The 18,738-nt window shown below is 37.8% G+C and overlaps 1 protein-coding gene across 1 annotated transcript; it reads right to left on the bottom strand.

Annotated features, from left to right (window-relative positions):
* Positions 1–293: 293 nt before the first annotated feature.
* Positions 294–15,231, bottom strand: LOC112051257 (probable peroxisomal acyl-coenzyme A oxidase 1). Its single transcript, XM_024089829.2, has 13 exons — positions 15,013–15,231; positions 10,633–10,792; positions 9,803–9,971; positions 8,545–8,668; positions 7,813–8,057; positions 6,715–6,875; positions 5,869–6,031; positions 4,891–5,081; positions 4,044–4,199; positions 3,396–3,501; positions 2,823–2,975; positions 2,102–2,218; positions 294–687 (listed from the first exon to the last, which is right to left on the bottom strand). The coding sequence occupies exons 1-13, from the start codon at positions 15,128–15,130 to the stop codon at positions 544–546; spliced, it is 2,007 nt and encodes a 668-aa protein (XP_023945597.2). The 5' UTR covers positions 15,131–15,231; the 3' UTR covers positions 294–543.
* Between the last annotated feature and the right edge of the window lie 3,507 nt (positions 15,232–18,738).

Raw genomic sequence — 18,738 nt, 5'->3', positions numbered from 1 at the left:
AGAATAATTTGTACATCTGTTTACTAACTAATTTTTCGTGAGTAGCTTCATCTCGATGAGACGATCACCTTTTATATTTACGAAAATTGTTGATTCTGGTACCTAACTGAGTTACCAGGAATTGAAATTTCAGTAGCTTGTTAGTAATCAGATGTACAAAATGTTCAGGGATCCCTGACTATAACCCCTACAACACCGCAAACTTTACCTCTTTATAATATTAAGTATAGATTAATATGATATCCTAATTGCAGTTTAGGTTTTAATAAATAATCCAATAAAAAATTACAATATTAATTCAACAATTTTATATTTATTTATTTACATGAAATATGCCCTGAGAAACATTACAGTTAACCTATTCGTTTTCCCGAGCACAATAACTACAACAATTAATATGTACTACATACTTATTTAATTGTACCGCCTACTGTATAAAATAGTCCCTAAAACTAAATAACCTTTAAATTAACCTATTTTAATTATAGTCTTTCTTTAATTATTATAGTCTTTTTAAAATTGGTTTGTTTTATTTGTCGAATATCACAGTTTTCCTTGCAGGAACGGTTTCAGATACTTTTGGAAGGTGTAGTTCACAGGTTCAGCATTGAGAGGACTCTGCAGAGCTGCCTCCATCAGCCTCTCGTAAACACGACCGTCATATGCACCTAGTGTTGACTGCAGCATCTATACGAACACGTAAAAGTTAGAAATCAATTAATAATAATAATAAAGCTTTATTGAATTCCATATAAATCTTAAAAACTAACACACAATCTTAAATAACATTTCTAAAACAAATTTGATTTTTTTTTGTTTATATTTACACGTTTTTTATTTATTTATTTTTATACCCTAAGGGTAAAAGCCTCCTCCAATGTTTTCCACCTTTCCCTATCCTTAGCTGCCTCTTGCCATTTCACTCCCGCTGTCGCCTCTATTTCATCTACCCATCTAGCATCTGGGCGGCCTCAAAATCAATTACTACATTATTAATGATTACTCTATGCATTAAAGTATCATTATTATTGTCTTTATCATCACCATGATCGTCATTATCATTATCATCATCATCGACAACAACAATAGCAACAACCCATCGTTTACCACTAAACACATTTCTCATTTCAGTAGTAGAATGTTTACAAACAGTCAAGGAAAGGGGAATGACCACCGGCTCATACAACGCCGGCCAAGGGAACCCAGGTATACCCCCGTATAAAAGTATATGGAGATGATGATGTATAACTAAGGATCTGGTTAAATAATTGGGTTGATAAAAGTATGAATGAATGAATAAAAAATGAAAAAATGAAAAAATGAAAAATGAAAAATGAAAAATGAAATGAATAAATGAATGAATGAATAAAATAATGTTCCTTGATGAACAATATAATTTTTATATCACTCTTCTAGGGCAAATCGTTCGCCGGTGTACCAAAGTGGCGAAGTAACATTTGAACTGTATTGTTCTTTTTGTATTATTTTTTTCTGTTACCAACAAGCTTAACAAACAAGAAAACGGACACCCAAATCAAGTCTTCAAAAATATCGGACAACTTAGGCTGTATGGTCAACGATCTTAAAATGTCGTAAAACGTTGTAGCAAACTTTTTTTGATAAAGTAATTATTTCATTATTAAAGTAGAATTATCAAGATTTTTTTAGATATAAGTAAACTGCCGAATGGTTAGGGGAGGTTTGGGCTAACCATTCGGCAAGAAGCAAGATGGCCAAACCAGCCCTTTGAAATATAGGCTCTGTTAACACTGCTACTTGAAAACTTGATTTGATTTACAATGATTTTGCATTTTGAATCATATTTCCATCAACTATCTTTTACATTAAGGATCGCTACGGCGGAGCAAAAACAATCTTAATTATTAATAATTATTAATCTATGTACAATGTTCTTACTATTACAAAATATGTTTGTAGTTAAGTATAACTATGCGCCTAGCTTCCAGTCCGCTCTGATATTGCAACACGCTGATCTGCGCAACTAACTATACAACGTCTGTGGAATATGATTTGTGCATTGCACATCCATACGCCTCGTGTTCAGAGCGGACTGGACGTTTAGCGTATACCTAGTGCTCACCTCGTCTCTGAGATCGAAAGCGTCAACCAATCCCACAGCGTTTGGTCGCAACTGTGTGAGTAACTCCTCATACCACGCACGCAAGTTGTCCACGTGTGCACCAGTTATTGTTGTATACTGTTAAACGAAATTCATTTTATTATTTTGGAAATTTCATTTGAGGGCTTAAATTTTCCTAGAATTCGAGCTAACAATTTTGCCTCATACGTAGGCAACCAATGTGTCGATATCTTCGGATTTGCCTATCGCTATCGAATCTGCTGTGGCGTCGTCATGTACTCATGTTTAACTGAGAACCATCTCGATCACATATAGCTTTTTAACAAAAAAAAAAGGTGCGGTCACGGTACCCTTCATCAAGAAAGAATATTTACTAATTTAAAATGAAATAAATATAAAATAGCTAAATTTAAAAAGTATCGTGAAATAAATAGAAATTGTTCCTTTCGAGAAACAGTTTTTGTTACCTTGGTACTTTAAGATTATGTGAGTGTTTAACGCTTTTTCGCTATACTCCTCTGTTACCCTGGTACACTGTTTGTCGCTTTTGGGTTACGTGACGATTTCTGCTAGTTCTACTGTAAGTCGCATTAAAGAACTTCGTTCCAAAAAACGCATCATAATCGGTACTTTGGTTTAGAAACTACAATGCCACAGACAGACACATCAAACTTAACACCTCCCCTTTCTACGTCCGAGGTTAAAAATAAAGGTAAGTTACCTGAAGTAAATCACTAAGTCTCTCCAATGCCCAGTACACCGCATAGAGCGTCACAATTTGCTCTAACACTCTCTTTATCTCCTTTGACGTGGTTCTTGTCATTTCCTTGATTTCACTGCTAAATGTAGACAATATCATAACTCTGCAGTGAGCCTGCAAGTTGAAAATATAACACAAAGTTATTACGCGTCGACGGGCAGAATCAGACACTCATAAATATAGTAGATAGTTACACAGGTAACTATAGATACACGGGGCTAACAAGACGCATTAAATACGATGTATTTTTAGGGCACGAGCCGTAAGGCTAGGGACGCTAAATTGAAACCGATATATTACTGTGAAGTAGTAAATTCCTACTACTGTCCTACTACTACTGTCCTACTGTGGAGTGGTAGTATGGCAGTGTTTTGAGCAAGAGTAGTGAAAAAGCAATTTTCTACATCTGCTAGCGGCAGCATTGCTATTCAGTTCGCATCAAAAAATACATAATAATATAAAGTCCATACTATGTTTACATAATTACAATAGATTTTCAAGATATTTACTTGAATTTACGAAACTCTTTAATACCTCAGCAGCAGAAACTAATTGAACGGAAGCCATGTTCCACGCGTCTTCGAATGTCGCGCCCGAGGCTACCCTCGTCTGCATACTCTTTACACAAGAGGCAATTTTCCTGGAACAGACAAGTTTTTTTTAGTTTATGGTAAAGCATATACTCGAAAGTACTACCGCCATGCATAATTATACAGAACTCGTGTCTTTAGTTTGTGGTCCTATCTGAGGGTTAGTCATGTAATTACAGGCACCTAACGCTTACCTACACCCCAGGTTAACATATGTATTCTTAGCATGCTCAGAGGGCCTACTAGCAGTTTGATACTGTAAAGATCGCGTTAACGTAAACGAGAATTTCTAAGGAATTGAAACATCAAAAATTGAAACAGCGCCATCTGCAATAGTGCCGCTTAGGCCTCATGTAAGAATTTCCAAACTCCACGGTCTCGAGCAGCATGTATACATCATCTCCTTGCTATCCGCTTAATGGCATCAGTCCAACTATAGTTAGGGGTCGACCAACATTCAAAGTAAGTACGTTTTAAGTAGGTCTCATAATCATCAATAAAAACTTTGCCATGTATTGGCACGTTTTATTACTTTGATTATTCAAGTCAGTACTTAAGTCACAGTCAAAAATATTCCTTAGTATCTACTCACCTCATAGAAACAACTTGGAATCCGTAAACGATGTTTTCGACTGAGTTCACCCATTCGTGAGAATAGCCCTTCACTTTGGCAGTTTTCAAATATTCCACAGTTGGTGTTAATTTCCCGTTCTCGTTGTCTATGTCCTGCCATGTTTTGGCTAGGAACCTAAAAAAATTCAAATGAGTTCTGAGGAAGAAGATTCAAATGAGCTTTGAGGAATTGAAATACCTTATACATTGACTGACATCTGTGTCATGTAGGTACTAATATTATAAAGAAATTTGTGGTGTTGTTGCACCATGTGCTCTAGTTTCTATCATACTCGTAGAATACATAAGTATTCATAAACTAGCGCTAGATGACTACAATCACTCCACACAGTAAGCGATGATGAGCATATCAGCCGATGGACGTCCACTGCAGGACATAGGCCTTTTGTAGGAACTTCCAAACATCACGATAATGAGCCGCCTGCATCCAGTGAATCCCTGCGACTCGCTTGATGTCGTCAGTGTACCTGGTGGGGGGTCAACGAACACTGTGCTTTCTAGTGGAGGGGGGACCCTAACGTCCATCGTCTCTTCGAAGTATGTGCACCACCCATTGCAACTTCAAATGAATGACATGAATGTATATCTACCTAACACATGAATGTATCTATCTATCTAACGGTGAAGGAAAACATCGTGAGGAAACCTGCATACCAGAGATTTTTCTTGATTCTCTGCGTGTGTGAGGTCTGCCGATCCGCATTGGGTCAGCATGGTGGACTGCTGGCCTAACCCCTCTCATTCTGAGAGGATACTCAAGCTCAGCAGTGAGCCGAATGTGGGTTGATATCGACGTATACGTCTACCTTGCAGTCTGCAGCAAGAGCACAGTGTTCTCTCCCTCATAAGTGCATGCAGCCACAGCGTTACAGTACGTGGCGGGAAGGTTGGAGGAGTACGTGAAGCCGTGACCACCACAAGCCAATCGACACGTCTCTATGAAGCTCGCGGCGTCTCGCGTGGCGATGGCTTTCAAACAGCAGGACAGGGCGTGGATCTGTTAAAGAAACTGGTGTTTCAATAACTTAATAGAAGCAGGCGTTACTTTGTGGATGTTCATTGTGAGTATGTTTGTTAGTTTTCCATGCGACAATATTTTTTTTTTTATTCGTTACATTACAAGTTAGCCCTTAACTATAATCTTACCTGATGGTAAGTGATGATGCAATCTAAGATGGAAGCGGGCTAACTTGTTAGGAGGAGGATGAAAATCCACACCCCTTCGGTTTCTACACGGCATTGTACCGGAACGCTAAATCGCTTGACGGTACGTCTTTGCCGGTAGGGTAGTAACTAGCCACGGCCGAAGCCTCCCACCAGCCAAAATTAAACCAATTTGGCTGAAATTTAAAATGGATATTGATTATACTCTGGATTAACATCATGGGCTATTCTATCCCGGAAAATATCATGATCCTTGTGCTGGCCAAGGGCGTCCGATAATGAGTAATAGAGATCTTCAATTGTAAAGTACTTACTTTACAATTGAAGATCTCTATTACTCATCATCAACAACTGTTGTACTTACAACAGGTGTCCGGCCAGCACTCACTAAGAATGCCCATAGTTTCGGAGTACAACACGGATTTGTTCTTTTCTTTTCGGTCTTATTACTTCTTCTTCAAAACCAATTTATAAATATTAAAAGCCTCGTTCCATAGGACACAAAATAATAAATTATTCGAATATTAAATGTCTTTAAATTAAAAAAATACCTCTGTAGACACCTACTATTCAAGTGCCAAATCCACAAACATACTAGTAAATAGTTTCTTATTCCATACCTCAGGCAACCTTTCGTAATTCCCAGCGATCATTTCCTCGTTAACAATACTGAATGTGTCCCACAGTTTCCCGGCAGTTACTTTCAGCGCGTAACAGGCGGCTACAGCCGGGAGCAGTTTGTGTTGCTGAGTCAAATAGTCTAAGATTTGACTCTCTGGCTCACTATAACAAAAATTAATATCGATGAGAAAATGTATGGAATTAAAAATAAACTTTTCCTTACTGTATTGTTAAATCTTTGCTAGTTTTAGAAGTATGTACGATGACAAATTGTTCAGTGTTTGCCAGTGGCTTAATTTTAGACTGGCAGGTCTAGCAAAAAACCACGGGCTCACGGTTCGAAAGGGCCCCGGTTCGAGGAAAACTTAGGCGCACATAGAGGCGATTGAGCCGTGCCCACTCTAGTTTATAGTTTATAGTGTCGCGGACTTTATTGTAGAACTTTTAAAGGTACATATAGCCTCCATACATTGATTTCAATTTTTACACAATGGATAAGGCAGCGCATGCGAATAAGTCTGTTTATGACGAATTTCGGTCCGACCTGTATGACAAAAACTATGATAACTCTGCTAATATATACGATATCTAAATAAAATATAGCCTAAGCCTAATATAGCACTCCTCGATAACGTAGCATTTTTACAGCATTTTTTTTTCTTTTTAATCCCTTATTTATGCCTTCGTGTTCATTTTGGAAGTGTAAAAACACAAGCCACAATATGAATAAAGAGAAATGTGTTACGAGTGATGACTTACTCAATATGCGAAACCAATGACAATTCCGCGACGCTTTGAGGCCCATCTAACGATCTACGATCGATGGTTTAAATAAAATGTATTACCCGGCTTTGGACTGACATTGTCTGCGAACTGCAGAAAATCTCACTGCTATGGTTGCCGCTTTACTTAGATAGTTGACCATGTCGCAAGCTATAACCACTCGTGTGAAAACCATGGCGCCATAGTTTAGCTTGCTGTTTGGTGACCTCACGTAAGTTCCATCCTAGAAACAAATATGGGCTTGAAGGCAATTTCTCTAAATCTAATTTTAAAAAATATTCAATACAACCGAACGTTTAATAGAAATTCTATTTATCCTAGGGGAACCGGGGTTTTTTCCGGCAATTATTTTTGAATAGTTGTTTCAAGTAATGAAAGTTTAAGATTTTCTACTGCAAAATACGTCTTCACACAATGAGTGCCAAACACAACTTCTTGGCACTCAATTCAAGTAGTCGCATTTGCAAATTCAACCTTAAAGTCAATCCTTAAGGTTGAATTTGCTCTGAATTTGGGATTTTATTGAACATTGGACTGTATTAAAAGGCCTTTACCAATAATTTTCTAAATCTGTCAAAGGAAAATTGCCCAGTTTTTCTACTGAAATTTTCTACATGATTGTGTGTCCTTTTACTACAAGACTTTTTAAAAAAACGGGACTTATTACTTTTTTATTATTAACGTTTTTTTATATGTACCTACTTTCAAACACTTCATCATTATTGCTATTTTCGTTCCAAAAGGAGTTGATTTATGTAAATATCGTTACTTATTAAAATTTGTTCCTGTCACTTGAATAACAAAAGAATTTACATTGCAGTAGAAAAAATTAAACTTTCAACTATTCAAAAATAATTACCAAGTATAAAATCAACTTTTAAGTAATATTTCAACACATAAATTGCATTGAAGGTATTTTGTGTTTTGTAGGAAAATCAATATCAAGATATATCATCAGGGTAATATAGCAACGTTACCCGAGGTTTTGGCAAGAGCTGAGGCTCTTCCAGAGCAAAGCATGAAAGCTAGATCAAAAGAGAAGATTTGGAACAACTCTCTAAGAGTCTATGGTCAAACAGTCCCTCAGTCATACGTTCAGATAGATATATGCATCGAGTTGACTTTTTATATAATTGTAAGAACTGCTAAATTACACTTACCTCCAATACCTGAGAATGCTTCATCAACATCTGATTTCTGGGTATTCTACAGTTATTAAAGCCCAGAAATCCATTATTTACTCCGTTAAGAGCCATTTTCAAGCCAACATCACCGATCTTTATACCAGGCAGAGGCATGTGAGTTTCTTCATCTCGAAGTTGTACAATGAACAAGTGGACTCCATGACATTCACCTTTGGTATATAGTTGGGCAACCACTATTGCATAGTTCGCTGTTTGACCCACTGAAAAGAAAGGAAATGTTTTAGTGGTAATAGATAAATGGTCGAAGCCGATCTTTTGTAATAAAACTCCAGAATTTAACACCAGGCCTACCTGGGTCACAGGATCCGGAATCTGCTCGAAAGTTTTATCCTATGTATTTATATAGTGTTATTGTTGTAAGTTTGTTTTTATAACAATTCGACGGTCTGAGTATTTTAATTGTTCGTGCATAAACTTTTCAGTTAAATTGTAACAAACGATCAAATCTTACCTCTTTAAGATATTACTTTAGATGACGAAGATCATGCGGATTGGCAGACTTCACACACGTATCTAGTGGATTAAGAAAATTCTCAAGTATGCATATTTCCTCACGATGTTTTTCCTTTAACGTTTGAGACACTTTTTTTTCTGCCTGCGCCCTCAGATTCGAATGCAGACGACTGGACTATCTTGGCTTTATTGTGGCTTAAGATGAAGTAGAAGAAAGAAGAAATAAGCACTCACATCCACCTCCCCACCACTTATAGGAGGTAAGTGTAGGACTGTTCAGGACGAACTCTTTGGTGCTCGGATCATACGTCGCCGTCGTCTCCAAGCCGCGGATAAATGTACCGTGGCCCAACTCTGTCTGTAAAAACAAAACGTTTTGTTCTTCAAAACAAATTAACAAGAATTTATAATAGGTATCTACTATTGCCAATGTTTTCTGTTCTATTGCGAACAATTTAAAACAATACTCATAATACGGAAATGTAATTCAAGTTTAGCAGACCGCGTAGATCACCCTGAACCACTATATTATTCATCATCATCATTATCATCATCATCATCATCATCATCATCGTCATCGTCATCGTCATCCATCGGCTCTTCGAACAATGTAGCCGGCTCAGATGAAAACCCGGTGGGGGTACGGGTCCTTACTACCCCGTTCATGTTCTTCCAGCCCCTTTCAGGGTTGAGGCCTATCGTTTGGGTTTTAGTTCAAGTGCCATATCGCTGTCCTGCGCTGGGGCGGTGTCAAGGTAAGTACGTCGTCCATCTCGTCGCCATCTTCGTCGCCGTAAGTGCCTGCCTGAAGGTCTGACCATTAGAGGTAGGTAGAGGTAGAGGACGCCCGTTAGGCTGTCTCTCGCGGTGTGGTGTGATACATTGGAGGTGTGGATACGGTCCTAGATTCCAGACAAATTCCTTCACGATGGGCGTCTCGATGTACAAAGTCGTTTCTGACGTATCTAGGAGCACCTGTAGCAAACGCAGGCACTTGTTTTGCTGGACCTGGAAGCTGGAGCCTTTTTCTTCTGGTACGCGGAGCTTAAGGCGGCAGTTTTGTTATAAAGGTTAAAACCACACATTAATCAATAATAGTCAGATAGAGTTCACGGAACACGACGATGTCATAGGCGTTCCAAATACAAAATTCAAAAACGAATACATTATCGAGACAGTACGACACGCAAAATGGCGTCTTGGGGTTTTTAAATATTTTAAAAAGTGGTCAAAAAAACTAAAGAAATAAGAGTATTTTTTTCATTTATTATATTATTTTCGTGGTATAAAATTATGGAAAAAGATTGTATATGCGGATGTCAAGGAGACGCATGACGTTTATTTTAAAGATACGTCTTTGCCGGTAGGATGGTAACTAGCTACGGCCGAAGCCTCCCACCAGCCAAAAACGATCCACGCTGCTTGTAAAGACTCATTCTGTATGATCTTTATTTTGTGGTTAAAACTTATAACTAAGATAGGTAATACATACCTGTGCGTAACTGCCAACGATGTTACAGTCCCAGGCCCGCTGCAGCCACTGCGCCTGTTGCTCCTCGCTCGCTTGGCTCATGATGGTGGGTATGAACATGATGTAATGGATCGCTATGGGGAAGCCGGTGCCCACGTCAGAGGAGCGCAGGAAGTTTGCCATCACATCCCTTTAACATTATATAATAATCATTCTTCTAACATGCGCGCTACAGACGTGAGTGGCATGGGAAGTAGGCAGAGATGTTGTGTGACATTACTCGTCTTGTATCGCTCGCTCGTCAGTCGGTAAGCGCGAGTCACAGAACTAATACGGGTTATTTGCGTGAGTAGAGCTGAGTGCAACATCGCGGCAACGCGAGCAGCAGAGAGATGAGCATTTTGTGGCATTGGTATTAGATTTTCTCCGGTAGAATGTGATAAGTCGTAAAAATCTCTTCGGCAGACACCGTTAAAAATTTATACATAAACTAGTTGACGCCGCGCGCTTTCACCCGTGTGGTTCCCGTTCCCGTAAGAATACGAGGATAAAATATATTGGGCTATCTAACACTGAAAGAATTTTTCAAATTGCACCAGTAGTTCCGCGCGTTCAAGCAAACAAACTCTTCAGCTTTATAATATTAGTATAGATATACCAAAAAAATGCGTTTTGTACTTGGACGTCAAAGGTTTGTTACCTACTAACCTCCCAAAGCCACTATGACTCAAACTCCAATGTTAAATAAAATAATGACAAAGATCTCACGAACACAGACTATCTTTACTTGTAGACGAATATATTTGTACTTTTATTTATTAAAGGAGCTTGATCCACTCCGGACTCCATACCTGTAATTATGAAGGTTGGTTTTGCCTTCGTGCTGCAGTCGCCTCAACAAACTAAAGACGTACGCCGATTTTTTGACAGCTTGCTCATATTGTTCCTTATAACTCAAATACTCCTCTGGTATGTCAGCGTATGCGTCCCTTCTACTAATCATAATATCCTCTGAAAAAAAAATAAGATTATTTTATAGCACTACGTCATCAAAACTAATGCTCATGTACCGCTCCACCCAGTTATTGTTGAGGACTCTGAGCTTGAAATTGTAGACGAATATATATACCTAGTCCAGTTAGGTAGGTTCAATTTCGAGAAAGAGGTGAATCGCCGAATCCAGCTCGGCTGGGCAGTGTTCGGGAAATTCCTCAGTGCTTGAAGACGAAAGTCTTCGATCAGTGCGTGTTGCCAGTGATGAGCTACGGATCCGAGACTTGGTCGCTGACTATGGGCCTTATTAGATGGCTCAAAATCACTCTGCGGGCGATAGAGCGAGTTTTTCGAGTGAGAGTTTCTCTGCGTGATCGAATCAGGAATGAGGAGATCCGCAGACGAACTAAAGTCACTGACATAGCTCAGCGAGTCGCGAAGCTGAAGTGGCAATGGGCAGGCCAGGCAGGCAGGTTCGAAGAACCGATGGACGTTGGGGTCCGAAGATGCTGGAATGGCGACCCCGCTCCGGAAAGCGCAGCGTTGGTCGACCCCCCACTAGGTGGACTAAGGATATCAAGCGGCTTGCAGGGATCGTTGTGGTTCATGCAAGAGGCCTATGTCCAGCAGTGGACGTCTATCGGTTGATAAGGTAAGGTAAGGTAAGGTAGCACTATGTTGTCCGTCTATTCCTGAATATAACAACAGCTACAGGAAGTTTCTTTATTGTTTACAAGTTAGCCCTTGACCACAAACTCACCTGATGTTAAGTGATGATGCAATCTAAGATGGAAGCGAAGCGGGCTAACTTGTTAGGTTAGGTTAGGTTGAAAATCCACATCTCTTTCAGTTTCTACACAACATCGTAACGGAACGCCAAATCGCTTGGCGGTACGTCTTGAAACTAGCTACAGCCGAAGCCTCCCACCAACCAGGTCTGGACGGACCAATTAAGAAAACCTCAATCGACCCCGCCGGGGATCGAATCTGGTTTGCGGTATCTTGCCTGGAGCCATATCCTTATAGTAGATACCAATCCTGGAGCTACCACAAAACACCGCGAATGTCATTAAAAAACCAGGAGGGCTATTATTAGCGCTGCCAACCGTACTATAATAGCGGACGCCCGCGACTTCATCTGATGTAAAAATTGATGTAAACTTCCCTACCTCTACCTTACCCGCTCGTAAACCTACTCAACCCTACCTTACCCTACCCCTACCTTACTCCTACCCTACTTGCTAACGCTAATCCTACCCTACCCCCACCCTTACCCAAACCCTAACCCTACCCGTACCCTATCCCTAACATATTCTACCCTACCCCTATCCTACCCTGACCCTACCCTTACATTACTCCTGCCCTACAAGTAACCCTAACCCTACCCTACCACTACCTTGCCTCTTTCCTAACCATGTCCTACCCTATCCCTATTCTACCCCTTCCCTACCCTATCCTGCCCTTACCCTACCCCTACCCTACCCCTATCCCATCCCTCCTCCTCAATATTTCGTATATGTCAACCACAAATTAATCAATAATAGGCACATAATGCATATGGAACATGACGGTGTAGTAGCCGCTCCAAATACAAAATTCAAAAACGAATACATTCTCGAGTCAGTACCACACGAAACATCGCATCAGTAACTTTCAATATTATTCAAAAAAATGGCGTCTTATGTTTTTAAATATTTTAAAAACTGTTAAAGAAATAAGATGGAGTATTTTTTTATTGGTAATTAATGATTATTATAATAGATTTACGTAAATCTATTACGTAAATTACGTAAATTAATGAGCATCCATAGCTTGCATTATATAATAAAAGTGTGACTACTGACTACTATAATTTTTATATTATATAATGTAAAATATATGGTATTGCTTGAATGATAATAATTAAATAAATAAATTGTTGTTAGTGTTAAATTTTGAAATACAAATTATGATAAAAAGTTTGTCTATGCGGAATTTTGTTGTTTTTTATGGATTTTACCGGCTTCACCACGCTGCTTGTAAAGACTCATTCTGTATGATCTTTATTCTGTAATATCAACTGGCATACATCAAAGATAGTGAATAAGCCTGCAGGTGTAGTTCCGTACTGACTGCTGACCAAAGAATATAATTATACTCCAAGGAGAAGAAGTGACTCTACATAGTTACATACTTATACTCACCTCTAATATTAATGTGGATTTTTTTCTAACTCTAGTACTCTAATTTATTTCCGCAACCAACACATGCATAATCTCCTAAGCATCGATATAAATTATTAGATGGGCCCCTCCATACTAAAGAACGCACAATTTTTTGTCATTACCCAAAGACGTGCACGCACATCTTATCTTAGTACGTAACAAGCGCATGCTGCGAGTGAACGTGGGCTTAAAAAAATATTAACTATTTCTTTTTTATTTTAATCCCTTAATTATGCCTTCATGTTCATTTTGAAAGTGTAAAAACACAAGCCACAACAGGAATAAAGAGTAATGTGTTACGAGTGATGACGTACTCAATGTGCGAAACCAATGACAATTCCGCGACGCTTTGGGGCCTATCTAACGATCTACGATCGATGCTCCTTTGTCTGAAAGTCTTTGTACTAAAGTTTCGGCCCCTTGGTGCTGACCCTAACGCCTATAACCTCATCGGAATCACAGAATACATATTAATTACTCATATACGTACATATAACAACAGAACCATAAACATAACCGAGTTATTGACCGTTGCGATCCGTGATTTCCGTTCCGAATATTGTCGTAGGTATGTAAGTAGGCGCCTGCTAGAAAGTCCAAAGATCGTTAATATTACCTACCTAATTTAAATATTTCTTACGTATTTTCTCACAAAAATAAAATATTAATTGCCAAAGTTTCATTCTTACATTACACATTATTAATTGGTCACAAAAAATACCCACAAAAACCTACATAACTACCTAAATAATTACGAGATCACAGAACATAATAAAAAAGATATAATATAGACATAATGAAGGAAACACCTGCCAAGTGCGTGTCGATTTACATGCAGTGCAGGGTTCCGTAAATTAAATTAGCACTACACAAAATTTAGGACACTCGTTTTTAAATTCATATTAGGGACAAATTAATTAAAATAATTATTAGATGTAACATGATTAGTGATTTATACCTTTTTAATTTGTTTAAACGTTTCGTATCGAGATTAACTTAAGTTTAAATGTAAAATGAAATTGGCATTATTTAACCGGTTAACCTACTCTGTAATAGGTAGGTAGGTATCTACTCTTTCTTTTTCCAAGACAATCAAAAAAGGTTTTTATCGTTATAAAAATAAAGCATAAATTTCTACGGCGTCAAGCGGAATCAACAATCTCACTTTGACACAGATACACGTGAACTTGGAACATCCTATCAACGACTCATGCTCTTTTTACCCGACTGCAAGAAGGGTTATGTTTTTCGCGCGTATCTTGTATGTGTGTTTGTATGTATGTATGTATGTATGTAATATTCTTTATTACCTCATATCTTCCAAACCACTGAATGGATTTACGTAATTAGGATATCGTTAGATTTGTCTCAATAACCCAAGTGTTCATAGATATTTTCTTAAAAAACTAAAAAAAATTCTTTCAGTTCTTTCAATGATGATGATGATGATGATGATGATGATTAAAAATATTCAATAAAACAAAAATACTAATAAATACTAAGTAACTAATAAGTACCAAGTAACTACTAAGTGATAGCCAAGTGGATATGACCCCTGCCTCCGATTCCGGAGGGTGTGGGTTCAATCCGGTCCGAAGCATGCACTTCGAACTTTTCAGTTATGTGCATTTTAAGAATTTAAATATCATGTGTCTCAAACGATGAAGGAAAACATCGAGAGGTACATGTAGTAGGTAAGGTACCCTAAAAACAATATTTTTTTTAATTTATTTAAGTATTTTATTTATTGTTTTGTTTTTTTTCACCTATCAGTAGGTAAACCTTTAACCTAAAATAAGATAGATAAGAAACAAATAAATTAGCTTAAACATTTCCTGAGGTTATCTATAATGTAAGTTGCTATAAGATTGAATAAACATTTACCTTCAATCTTTGATTATATAAACGTACCTACCTATATGTATACATATACTCAAAGCCTTCAATATTACAAAGTAATTAAATATTTATTAACCATGTAGAATCTATAGGTACCTAATCTCACGTAAAATAATTTTCTATACTTAAACTCACCTCGTTCTCGTCTCATTTTCGTCTTATCTGGTCCACCGTCCATTAGATTAATTAAATCATTCATATTAAAACTACATTTTTCCCGCTCTCTCTTAAGATCTTCGTTCATTTGTCCCATTATGATTATTTTTATTACTATGAGTATAAATAAAATATGTTTCACAGAACGCGATCGCTGTAGAGGCTTGCCGTTCGCTTACTGGCGATTGCAAGCAGCCAAGCAGTGATTATTGAACTGTCAAGAAAAGTAGGAGTATATTCGCTATTGTCATTCGCTACACGCCAACTACAGAACGAGCCTGAGTAGCCAGACCTACCTCATTCATTTTAAATGAAGGTTTTTGACGGCCTCCGTGGCGCAGTGGTATGCGCGGTGGATTTACAAGACGGATTGAGATTTTCTTAATTTGTCCAGGTCTGGCTGGTGGGAGGCTTCGGCCGTGGCTAATTACCACCCTACTGGCAAAGACGTACCGCCAAGCGATTTAGCGTTCCGGTACGATGCCGTGTAGAAACCGAAAGGGGTGTGGATTTTCATCCTCCTCCTAACAAGTTAGCCCGCTTCCATCTTAGACTGCATCATCACTTACCATTAGGTGAGATTGTAGTCAAGGGCTAACTTGTAAAGAATAAAAAAAAAAGGTTAAAAGTTTTGTTAGTTAAAAGTTAAGCACAGTTGCAAGCAATCCATACTACATACCTACCCGCGAAAAATAAGTGGGTAGGCACATGTGCACGTAATTTAATTTTAACTGCAAACTTAAAAAAACAGTAGGCTATGATACATTCCGGCCATGAAAAAGTAGAAGCAGCCTATGTGTTAATCCAGACTAATATCTATTTTTATTCCAAGTTTCAGCCAAATCACTGAAATGTTTGTTCCTTCTTGCGGTTCAGTAGCCAAAGCGCAAATGAGGAACAAAGATACACACACACAAACTTTCGTTTTTATAATATTAGTATTTCTTCACTTCACTTTCCGGGAAGATAAAGTTTATTAGATAAAATAATTACAACACAAGTAGATACATAAAACAAAAAAAAACTGTTTAACATAAATTACATTGTGTAACGGTAACAAAGAATAAAAAAACACTGCTGTAGTGTTTTTTTTATTCTTTGCAAGTTAGCCCTTGACTACAATCTCACCTGATGGTAAGTGATGATGCAGTCTAAGATGGAAGTGGGCTAACTTGTTAGGAGGAGGATGAAAATCCACACCCCTTTCAGTTTCTACACGACATCGTACCGGAGCGCTAAATCGCTTTGCGGTACGTCTTTGCCTGTAGGGTGGTAACTAGCCACGACCGAAGCCTCCCACCAGCCAGACCTGGACCAATTAAGAAAATCTCAATCTGCCCAGCTGGGGATCGAACCCAGGACCTCCGTTTTGTAAATCCACCACGCATACCACTGCGCCACGGAGGCCGTCAAACAGTGTGTCTCTGTGTTGCAGTTATTATCGCTTTAAGCATACTATTATAAAGAATATATAAAGAATATTTAAATAAAATAAAAAATTGGATTTAGCAAAAACAAAGAAATATAAATTAATAAGTAAACAATAGCATTTTATAGTTAATCTTGGTTACAATAATAAGAATACAAACAGCAGATTCAATGAGATTTGATGTAAAAACATATATTTTAATAGTAATTAAAAAGATGTTTTGTATTTTTTATTTTTTCTATAGTATGCGCATTATCATCTGAGTCGTCCGGTCATAAAAGTCAAAAAAGATAGGAATGTGCAGCGCGCCTACCTGCGCACCCTAATTATCGATAAACGGCTACCTGCGCACGTGCTAATGATGAGTCAATAATGATTTGGACGATTCTGATTGGTCGGTTTCTAATGTAATTGCATTGCGTATTTTTTTTGCTATAAATGTGTTTACTGCAATTAAATAAATACATTCATGTGTTACTCGTTGCGCACTATGGATACTAATATATAATAAATTTGGCAGAAGACGAAGATTCTGATGATGAAGACTCAGATGAAGATTAATTTTATTTAGTTAATAATTATATAATATGAAATATGTATTATATTAAATCAAATATTGTTAATTTTTTTAATTTTGTGAACAAGATACGATAATAAACTTTACTTATCGATAATATGTCTTTCATTGTTACACCCTTCACTAGACGGCTCCATAAGACCCATAAGTGCAAGCGAGATAGATATAGAGAAATGATTTATGGCCCTAAGACTCAGTTGTTAATGCTATTAGTATAGCTTATTGTGGTGTAAATACCCCACCCTACCCCTATCCTACCCTTTAAGGCTGCACACGCGAAGGAACTTCTCACGTTTTCCCTTCACTGGTCTGCTCCTATTGATCGTAGCGTGATGAAAAGTATACTATATCCTGCCCAGGAGTATGACAAACAATTGTACCAAGTTTGGTTAAAATCCGTCGAGTAGTTTTTGTTTCTATAACGAGCATACAGACAGACGAAAATTGTACTGATTGCATTTTTCAGTATCAGTGCAGTATCGATTTATAATCACCCTCTGGTAGTTATTTTGGAAATATAATATTTCATGTACAGAATTGACCACTCTACAGATTTATTATAAGTATAGATGAAATTGAAAAATAATCAGTTTTGCTGGTGAACTCAAATACTGCAATCACTTACGAGTGTGACTAAATTGGAACATTAGAAACAAACAATACCCACAGTTATTATGCTTTTAGGGAAATGTTACATTGTGTTGATACCCTTTTGGCTTAGGCTCGTGCGCAGCGGATGCAGTATTAATAGTATGGAGCTAGAACACTTATCAAAATAGATAGCCTCATAATAATTAGTCTGCCCTTTGGTAGCTCCTTATTTAACCTGATTTTAAGTGGCTATGCAATCTAAACAAAGGTATATAACGATCGCGTTAACGTAAACGCGAATTTCTAAGGAATTGTAATTGCGCCATCTAGTGGCACTACTGCTTGTTTTAATTCCTTACAAATTCGCGTTTACGTTTACGCGATTGTTACAGTATGAAAACATTGAAAACTCCCACTAGGCACTCTGAGTGATAGCGGTTTCAATGTTCTCATACTGTGACGAACGCGTTAACGTAAACGCGAGTTTCTAAGGAATTGTAATTGCGCCATCTAGTGGCTCTACTGCACAACTGTTTCAATTCCTTACAAATCCGCGTTTACCTTTACGCGATCGTCACAGTATGTAAACATTGAAAACTCTCACTCAGGCACGAGGCGTATGGTTGCGCAGTAATTAAAAACACACTTCTTTTCTTACCAGGTCAATAATACCTGCGCAGTTCAGAATATTTTTATTATTGTGTAAAATGACTAGTGATTTCTACCCTCAGGTAGACTAGGTATTTATATTGTTAAGTTTATAGCATCATCTCCTATCAAAAAGTGGATGCACAATGAGCAACCAAAAAACGTCCCCACTCAATGAGTGAGTGCCAAACACAACTTCTTGGCACTCAATTCATATCACGAGATATTTAATTTGCATTTGCAAATTCAACCTTAAACTCAATTATTATGGTTGAATTTGCTCTGAATTTGGGATTTTATTCTTCGTCTTTAGGTATAATTTTCTTTACCAATAATTTTAAAACTGTTAAAGCAAAATTGGCCAGTTTTTAAGCGAAATTTTTCTACATGATCGTTCGTCCTTTTATTATAAGAGGTCAATTGTTGGTACCTACTTTAGTCCCAAATAAAAATACAATAG

The sequence above is a fragment of the Bicyclus anynana genome, chromosome 1, assembly GCF_947172395.1.
Source record: "Bicyclus anynana chromosome 1, ilBicAnyn1.1, whole genome shotgun sequence".
NCBI classification, from domain to species: domain Eukaryota; kingdom Metazoa; phylum Arthropoda; class Insecta; order Lepidoptera; family Nymphalidae; genus Bicyclus; species Bicyclus anynana.
The sequence above is the reverse complement of the archived record's forward strand: the minus strand, read 5'-3'. Positions and strand labels throughout refer to the sequence as shown.

Coding starts and splice junctions, on each gene's coding strand:
- LOC112051257 (XM_024089829.2), bottom strand. CDS start 15,130: ATGGGACAAATGAACGAAGATCTTAAGAGAGAGCGGGAAAAATGTAGT. Junction 8,058..8,544: donor TAAGTGGTGGGGAGGTGGAT/GTGAGTGCTTAT, acceptor CTTTCTTTTCAG/TGGGTCAAACAGCGAACTAT. Junction 5,082..5,868: donor ATTACGAAAGGTTGCCTGAG/GTATGGAATAAG, acceptor TTTCTTTAACAG/ATCCACGCCCTGTCCTGCTG.